Raw genomic sequence first — 9,858 nt, 5'->3', positions numbered from 1 at the left:
TGTTTATAATAGCTAGGACATGGAAGCAACCTAGATGTCCATCAGCAGATGGATGGATAAGAAAGCAGTGGTACATATACACAATGGAGTATTACTCAGCCATTAAAAAGAATACATTTGAATCAGTTCTAATGAGGTGGATGAAACTGGAGCCTATTTTACAGAGTGAAGTAAGCCAGGAAGAAAACACCAATACAATATACTAATGCATATATATGGAATTTAGAAAGATGGTAACAATAACCCTTTATATGAGACAGCAAAAGAGACACTGATGTATAGAACAGTCTTTTGGACTCTGTGGGAGAGGGAGAGGGTGGGATGATTTGGGAGAATGGCATTGAAATATGTATAATACCATATATGAAACTAGTTGCCAGTCCAGGTTCGATGCACGATACTGGATGCTTGGGGCTGGTGCACTGGGACGACCCAGAGGGATGGTACGGGGAGGGAGGAGGGAGGAGTGTTCAGGATGGGGAACACATGTATACCTGTGGTGGATTCATGTTGATATATGGCAAAAAACAATACCATATTGTAAAGTTAAAAAATAAAATTAAAAAAAAAATTTTTTTAAAGAGAGAAAAAAATAAAAAATAAAAGAATACTGGGATAAAAACAATAGGCCAAAGAAACAGAATTGAGAACCCAGAAATAAAACCAGGCATATACAGTCAACTAATATTTGATAAGGGAGCCAAGAATACTCAATGGAGAAAAGAAGGTCTTTTCAGTAAATGGTGTTGGGATAGCTGGATATTCACATGTAAAAGAACAAAACTGGACCCCTATCTTAACACCACTCACAAAAATGAAATAGAATGAATTTAAAACTTCTATGTAAGATATGAAATAATAAAACTTTCAGAAGGAAACATATGAACATAAGCTACTTTACATGGGTTCTGGTAATGATTCTTTGGATATGATACCTAATGGGTGAGCAACAAAAAAATAAAAAAATAAAAAGTTGGGACTATGTCAAAGTAAAAAGCATCTGCACACCAAAAGAAACTATCAACAAACTGAAAAAGCGACCTATAGAATTGGGGAAAATATTTGCAAACTATATATTTGATAGAGGCTTCATATCCAAAATACATAAAGAACTCATCCAACTCAATAAAAAACAAACACAATTATAGATGGGAAAAGGACCTGAATAAACATTTCTCCAAAGAAAATGTACAAAACCAACAGAGATATTGTACAAAACCAACAAAGATGCTCAAATCACTAACCATTAGGGACACCAATTAAAACCATAAGAAATTATATCCACATCTATAGGAATGATTTCTATAAAAAGACAACAAATATCAAGTGCTGGCAAGGATGTAGAGAAAAGGGAAACCTATGCATTGTTAGTGGGATTCTAAGCTGGTGCAACCCCTATGGAGAAAAGTATGGAGGTTTCTCAAAACGTTAGAAATAGAAGAACTGCCATATGATCCAGCAATTCTACTTCTAGAAACACATCCAAAGGAAACAAAAAGACTAACTTGAAAATATATATGTGCCCCTATGTTCATACTAGCATTATTTACAATAACCGAGATACGGAAACGACGTAAGATGTGGATGAAGAGAGAGAAAGAGAGAGAGCGAGGAATATTATTTAGCCATAAAAATGAGGAAATTCCACCATTTGTGACAACATGAGAACCTGAAGACATTATGCTTAGTGAAATAAGTCACATAGGGAAAGACAAATACTGTGTAATCTCACTTATTTGTGAAATCTTAAAGCAAAACAAACAAACAAAAAGAGCGAGAGAGAGATCAGACTCATGGTTACCAGAGGCAGAGTGCAAGGACGGGAAATAGGAGGAAAGTGGTCAAAAGATACAAACGTCCGGTCACAAGATGAATAATTACTAGGGATGTAATGGACAATATAATTATAATAGCTGACATTGCTGTATGTTATACAGGAGAGTTGTTGAGAGTAAATCCTGTAAGTTTTCATCTCAAGGAGAAAAGTTTTTCCCTGTTTTTTCCTTTCTTTTCTCTTTATTGTATCTATAGGAGAAGGTTATGTCAGCTAAACCTATCATGTTAATCATTTTACAATATATGTAAATCAAAATTCATGATTGAACTTCTATAGTGATGTATGCCAATTTATTTCTCAAAAAAACTGTTAAAAAAAAAACACACACAAACACAAACAAAAACCTTCCAGGTGATTTTGATGTCACCGGGTACACTTCAAAAATACTTCCCTAGGTAATATATTTATATTAAAGTAGCTAACAATTGCAATTACCTTTTTGATAGTTATATCAAACTGTCAACTTACACCGAGTTATTAGTGCATAAAAACCCTAAAATCTTTTTTGCTGACTCCAGCTGCATCCTCCTTATTCTTTACTCCTGCCGTTCATTATTGTGGCCCAAGTACAGAACTCTTTGTATATCCTTATTCATTTTCATCTTGTTACACTGGCACTCCCTTTTAGCCTGAGGGAACTGTAAATCTTCATTGCATATTCCACAGATTTGATAAACACATACCTTCTATCTTTATCCAAGTCACAGACCAAAATGTACCACAAGACCAAAATAAAAATCTTAAAACCTGTATGGAGACACAAAAGACCCAAAATAAAAAGGTGGAGGCGTGATCACGGCTCTGTTTTACAAATGCCATCATTCCATCTAGAATAGTTTCATCGCAGAGAAATATACGATCATGTTTTAGACACTTCTACGGAGACTCAACTAAAAACAGAATTCCTATAATGTATTGGGTTTAATACCCAGCTTCCCTGGTGGCTCAGAGGTTAAAGCATCTGCCTCTAATGCAGGAGACCTGATTCAATCCCTGGGTGAGGAAGATCCTCTGGAGAAGGAAATGGTAACCCACTTCAGTACTCTTGCCTGGAGAATCCCATGGACGGAGGTGGCTGGTGGGCTATAGTCCACGGGGTCGCAAAGAGTGGGACACGACTGAGCGACTTCACTTTCAACTTTCTTTCTTTCAATTGAGTTTAATGAACATGGTAAAATTTTCTTAACATATTAAATAATTTGATCTTTAATGAATATCCAAACATCTGTATTTAAACTTTTAAAATGTCTGCTTAATACCTTTGATACAATAAATAAAACAATTTTCCTGTCCAAAAAAAATTCCTTTTCAGATGAAACTAAAAAAAAAAAAAAGCCACAAGCTCAATGGCTGCCAAATATTATTTGTCTGGATTGAGGTCAAGGGACAGACTAAGAGCCAATACATGACTCTTTGAAGGTCAAATGGAATACAGATTTCTCCAAAACTATCTTGAAAGAAAATATTAAGCATACATTGACTGAAAGAATGAGATACATGAGCAGGGATGGGGCATTGGACTACTAAAGAATGATTCAATAGAGAAATGGTTTGCACTATGACATGAAAAGAAATCAAATTCTTGAGATAAATTCCTACTCTTTGATCTCTCAGTAAAGTCTGCTAGAAGTGAACTAGGGGCAAGACATCCGTGATGCGATGAGCATATTTCATTTCAGTCAGTTCAGCTTCAAGAGAGTTTGAAAATTTTAGACAGTATACTAAAAATAATAGAAACAATTATTTCATGCCACATCATGTTAGCTCTCATCAGCAGCTTTTTATTATACAAACATGACAAAAACAATGTAGGAAAGTAAAATACTTGTACATGAGGGAAGAATGAAATATAAACATTGTTGCAACCATTAGCTTTGATACACAATTTCACCTATCAGTAAAGGTTTATTGTAGACACAGTAAAGGTTTATTATAGATGGACTGGTGCATATTCCATGCCAGGCACTTGCAAACTCTCTCTCATAATAAGAGCTTTACTGGTGGCTCAGTGGTAAAGCGGAGAAGGCAATGGCACCCCACTCCAGTACTCCTGCCTGGAAAATCCCATGGACAGAGGAGCCTGGTAGGCTGCAGTCTATGGGGTCGCTAAGAGTCGGACATGACTGAGTGAATTCACTTTCACTTTTCACTTTCATGCATTGGAGAAGGAAATGGCAACCCACTCCAGTGTTCTTGCCTGGAGAATCCCAGGGACGGGGGAGTCTGGTGGGCTGCCGTCTATGGGGTCCCACAGAGTCAGACACGACTGAAGCAACTTAGTAGCAGCAGCAGTGGTAAAGAATCCACCTGCAGTGCAGCAGATGCAGGTTCAACCCCTGGGTCAGGAAGATCCCCTAGAGAAGGAATTGGCAGCCCACTCCAGTATTCTTGCCAGGAAAATCCCCTGGACAGAGGAAACTGGCAGGCTACAGTCTGTTGTTGTTCAGTCGCTAAGTCATGTCTCTGACTCTTTGCAACCCCATGAATTGCAGCATGCTAGGCTTCCTTGTCCATCACCATCTCCTGAAGTTTGCTCAAATTCATGTCCATTTAGTTGGTGATGCTATCTGACCATCTCGTCCCCTGCTGCCCTCTTCTTCTCTTGCCTTCAATCCTTCCCAGCATCAAGGTCTTTTCCAATGAGTTAGCTCTTTGCATCAGGTGGCCAAAGTATTGGAGCTTCAGCTTCAGCATCAGTCCTTCCAATGAATATTCAGGGTTCATTTCCTGTAGGATTAACTGGTTTGATCTCCTTGCTGTTAAAAGCACTCTCAAGGGTTTTCTCTATCACAACAGTTTGAAAGCATCAATTCTTTGCCAATTAGACTTCTTTATGGTCCAACTCTCACATCCATACATGACTACTGGAAAAACCATAGCTTTGACTCTATGGACCTTTGTTGGCAAAGTAATGTCTCTGCTTTTTAATACACTGTCTAGGTTTGTCATAGTTTTTCTTCCAAGGAGCAAGCGTCTTCTAATTTCATGGCTGCAGTCACTGTCTGGAGTGATTTTGGAGTCCAAGAATATAAAATCTGTCACTACTTATACTTTTTCCCCTTCTATTTACCATGAAGTGATGGGACTGGATGCCATGTTCTAGGGCTAAAGACTATGGGGTCACAAAAAATGCTGGACATGACTTTGTGACTAAACAACAATAGCAAGAAGAAGGGCTTTATATATCAATAATGAAATGATTGGTTTCTACCTAGTTCCTCCTTTCTTGTTGGTAGTCAATTCTCCTTCCAAGTGCCACAGCTGAAGAAGAAGTAAATGAAGGTTGGTAGTCAATTTCCAATTGGTTGGGGCATCCTCTATGTCTATAGCCATAGTACCAAGTGGTACAGATTGTTTAATAATTTGACTCTCACCCTTGAACCAAACACCCTCTGTTTTCTTATAAGATGTAAAATATCAGTGCAATTTCAAAGGATAAAATATGTACATAATTTTATTCAACATTTTACATTATGCTACAGATATGTACAATTTCAATAATAAATTAAAAATAAATGAACAAAATAAGTCCGTCCTTGGCAGACAACGTGGTCTCGGTGACATGTTTTGACTTTTATCTTTATGAATCCATCCCAACCAAGATCCTGAGCATCGTCTTGCCAGGAGAATTTCTTTTGGCAGCACATTTGAAATGCTGAGTGCTTTGTTGCCTCTAAGCCGCGGAAAGATGTTTGTTAATAATAGAAATGCGGAAAAGGATCAGCTGCAATCAAGAAGTGTTGATGAACATTTGCACAATATGTACAAAACTCTTCAAAAATTCTTTGATACTTTTTTCCTCCAGTTCCTCACATTCTTTGCATCCCAATTCTGTTTTATTCTGCAAATAAAAAGAAAGGATTAGATTGGAAAATCTAAAATATACCTTTCCTGTGAATATCATATCCTTTGAACCACATGGTGAGGTGTCCAGACATAAAATACTTGGCAGATTAATTACCATATTAGGAAGAATTAAGGCAAAAGAGAACTGGAGAGATTTGATAAGGACTGATTTTTTCCTCGAGTGAATTAAGGACAGTGAAAAATATAATTGAAAAAGAAAAAAGATCTACTGAACCACAAACGTCTTGCTTAGAGGCCTTCAGTAGTTTCTGGTCATCTACCGCAGCATGAAGTCCCTGGCCCCCTGCGTGGCATGCCGGCTCTCCTTGAGCTGTTCCTTATCTATTTCTTTCCCTTTTTCCACGGCTCAAAGATTCAGCCCTAGGAACACTGGCCTCATGCCTTTTGGTCCCATACATACATGAACCTATTAGGTGTTTTGCTGTCTTTGCTTTTCTCTCTTCCTTCCACACTTCTATTTTAGCTACAACCACTCACACTTAAGATCACTCAGGTGCTGTCTCCACTGGGAAGGCTTTTCTGAACCCGGGAACTCCCGAGGCTGGACTAAACGTCCCATCTCTTCATTCTAAGAACTCCGTATTTAGGCTCGCTCTCATATCACATCATGTGTTAGGCTGATATTAAGGAGCTTTATGCTTCTCAGACCCCTGTTTGCTCTAGGCTCTTCCAGGAAGTCAAGGCTATGTATTGTTGCTTCGCAAATGGTCTGGCACATGATATTCGCCCAATTATTATTGGCTAATTTGAACTATTTTGATGAATACCATAAATTATTGTACTGTAAACACAGTTGCTACAAGTGTAGCAATCTACAAAACGAACTTTCCAGGGATCATCTGAACTGTGAAAGCTGTTTCAGGAAAAATCAAAATGAGATTTTTCCATCCATTAGGCATTTAAAATTCAAATTCACCAACGTTTATCAAGCACATACCCTCTGCCAGGTGCTGTCATATTCCATATAATGCTGTCCTATTTGATTCTGAAAGTAATCATGTCAGATAGGAAGGCAGAGATAGTAAATGACTCATTTAGTTGACATAATCAGTGAAATTCTCCACGTCCAGGTCTTCTGACTGTGCATTCAGGCCACACTCTGTCATGATGAGGGGGACTATAAAAATGCACATTAAAGAGTTCCCCATTGACATTTGCTATGAATTATCTGTTGCATGGCCCAGCATTTCCACCAATAACAGAGAGATAACATATCACAAGAGTATTTTAAACATTAATATATTCATTTCAGAAATAGATGAGAATTTTAGCACATGTCAAGCATTGTTCTAGGAGTTGGGATACAGCACTAAAAACAAACAGCAAAAAAATGGAAACAAACACCTGCCCCTCTGAAGCTGAAATTCTACGGAAAAATCAGACAATATCCAGCAAGCAAAATATATAGTATTTAAGATGGTGGGACATATAGAGAAGTGGGTAAGGCATGTTGAGGTAGGGACAGGATTGCAGTTGTGAAGAAGTGACATTGCTGTGAGATGGTGACATTGAAATAAAGACCTAAAGTAGCTTGGTACTTTAGGGAAAATCAACGGTGTCCAGCCACACTAGCTCAGGTCTCTGCTCTTTCAGTTGCCTCTGACTGAACATACTTCCCCATGGCATCCTTGAAGCTCATTCTCTCTCATGTTTTTGCCAATTGTCAGTTATATAAGCAAACCTTCTCTAGAGCCTCAGTCCCCTTCAGTTCAGTTCAGTCGCTCAGTCATGTCTGACTCTTTGCGACCCCATGAATCGCAGCATGCCAGGCCTCCCTGTCCATCACCAACTCCCGGAGTTCACCCAAACCCACATCCATCGAGTCGGTGATGCCATCCAGCCATCTCATCCTCTGTCATCCCCTTCTCCTCCTGCCCCCAATCCCTCCCAGCATCAGAGTCTTTTCCAATGAGTCAACTCTTCGCATGAGGTGGCCAAAGTACTGGAGTTTCAGCTTTAGCATCATTCCTTCCAAAGGAATCCCAGGGCTGATCTCCTTCAGAATGGACTGGTTGGATCTCCTTGCAGTCCAAGGGACTCTCAAGAGTCTTCTCCAACACTACAGTTGAAAAGCATCAATTCTTCGGTGCTCAGCCTTCTTCACAGTCCAACTCTCACATCCATACATGACCACAGGAAAAGCCACAGCCTTGACTAGATGAAACTTTGTTGGCAAAGTAATGTCTTTGCTTTTGAATATGCTACCTAGGTTGATCATAACTTTCCCCTGACCTGCCTCTTTTGTGGCCACTACAGTTATTAATAAACACTTGACCTACTATTTATTTGCTTATTGATTACTATGTGTTTCCTCCTTCTGTAAGAGCAGGAAGAGTATGTTTGTTTTAACTTCTGCTATCTTGAGGGCCTACAATGGGTCCCAAAGCGTATTTGTTAAGTGAACAAATTATAATGATGGCTTTGTTTGTTTATGAAACTTCTTCAGTCCACTTTCCTTTGGCCACTAGTGTTTTGCCATACAATCCATGATCGTCTGTACTTCAGGGCCTTGCAGAGCTGATGCTCCAGCCTAGCATAGGGGTCCCTGGCATTTGCTCTCCAGGAGCCCTATACTGCTCTTGCTACCTAGGAGTATACCTTATACTCCAAGTATTCAGATTTTTATTATTATCTTTCTGCAACATTTATCCTTTGAGTAGATAAGAAGGTAGACTCTGGAGAGAAATTGCTCGGGGATTCCTGGCTCCTCGTTTTATTAACTGCATGAATTGGAGAAAGAGATGCAAGTTCCCAGAGCCCCAATTTCTTAAACCTCAAATAGAAACAATGATAACCATATCTCACAGATTGACTGCAGGAATTCAACGAGTTACCATCTGACCCTGGAAGAACAGTATCTGGCACAGAGTAATAACCCAAATATTACTCTATGGGTGCTCAACAATTGGGCATCAGACATGAAGAATCTTCCCTGTTGGCTCAGACATAAAGAATCTGCCTGCATGCAGGACATCCAGGTTTGATCCCTGGGTTGGGAAGATCCCCTGGAGAAGGAAATGGCAATCCACTCCAGTATTCTTGCCTGCAGAACTCCATGGACAGAGGAGCCTGGTGGGTTATAGTCCACAGGGTCGCAAACAGTTGTACAGGACAGAGTGACTAACACACACACATGGACACACACACGGACACACACACACACACACAGCCCTGTGTGCACTGAGGCACACTGTGGAGCTGTAGGAAATGTGTGTTGAATGAATAAATCAATAAAATGCTTAGGATTGTGTGCACAGGAGTGATGGTGCAGCTTCTGGCAGCCATTCTGCTGGAATTAACTCCTTTTCCCAAGTGCTCCCTCCAAGGGTCTCCTTGTCCATTCCCATCCAGCTAATGATTTCCCCCAGTCAATCCAAGAGCATCTGATGCAACTCTGGACAACTACTGGATAACTCACCTCAATAGAAGATAAATTGCTGTTTGCTAGCATGGTAAGATTTTCTATTATTTCATAAATGGTGGCATTTTTGGACTCGTGTAAAATAACTCGTAACTCCAGGAGAAAGCACTGCATCGCTGTTACTTTGCAATTGGGCTAAAACAGAATTACAAAGAATCATTTTTGAAAACAATTATTTTCCCATTATTTCAGTTTCACACAGATGCAATTCTGATTTTGTAAAAAGTCAATCCAACTATTTTATAAAAAAACACAATACTCCTAAGACGTTTTACATAGGAAACAGCTTCACTTATTTTTCTCTTTTGGCTTTGAAATCAAAACCAAAACAAACTGAGAACAAAAAACAGTCAGGAAAGATGGGGATGCTGTGCAGAAGAAAGAACATAAAACTAGAAAATGTAGAAATAATACGCCACTTTTTCCCACTAAGCACATTTCCTCTGTCTAAAGGGGTGATAATGTTGACCTGGAACTCTCAAAACATGAATATAGATGGTGCATATGGAATAATTTTTTAGAATCAGACTGCATTGTTAACATTTTAAATATTGGTAGCTGCTAATCATCCTATTCTTGCAAGTTCCAGTGGCACACATGATTCCAAGAAATTTCTTAGAAAAATCAAAGCAGGAGTATGGCCTATGTACAGGCTGGCCAAATCAGAAAGGTACTTTTCAGGTCCCATAAAAATACATTTCCCAAGATGATTACTTTAACAAAAACCTAAACT

The 9,858-nt window shown here is 39.0% G+C and overlaps 1 protein-coding gene across 4 annotated transcripts in view; it reads right to left on the bottom strand.

Moving 5' to 3' along the window:
- Positions 1-3,556: 3,556 nt before the first annotated feature.
- The window catches only part of IL15 (interleukin 15), a 94,640-nt gene continuing 88,338 nt past the window's right edge, over positions 3,557-9,858 (bottom strand). For all 4 annotated transcript variants that reach the window (XM_070386579.1, XM_070386580.1, XM_070386582.1 and 1 more), the window contains 2 exons: positions 9,123-9,260; positions 3,557-5,678 (listed from right to left, as the gene is read on the bottom strand). In XM_070386579.1, coding sequence (XP_070242680.1) covers positions 5,568-5,678; positions 9,123-9,260 — 249 coding nt within the window. In that variant the 3' untranslated portion in view covers positions 3,557-5,567. The remainder of the gene's footprint in view (positions 5,679-9,122; positions 9,261-9,858) is intronic.

This window comes from Bos mutus, chromosome 17 (assembly GCF_027580195.1).
Source record: "Bos mutus isolate GX-2022 chromosome 17, NWIPB_WYAK_1.1, whole genome shotgun sequence".
NCBI classification, from domain to species: Eukaryota; Metazoa; Chordata; class Mammalia; order Artiodactyla; family Bovidae; genus Bos; species Bos mutus.
This window is presented reverse-complemented; position numbering and strand designations above follow the sequence as displayed.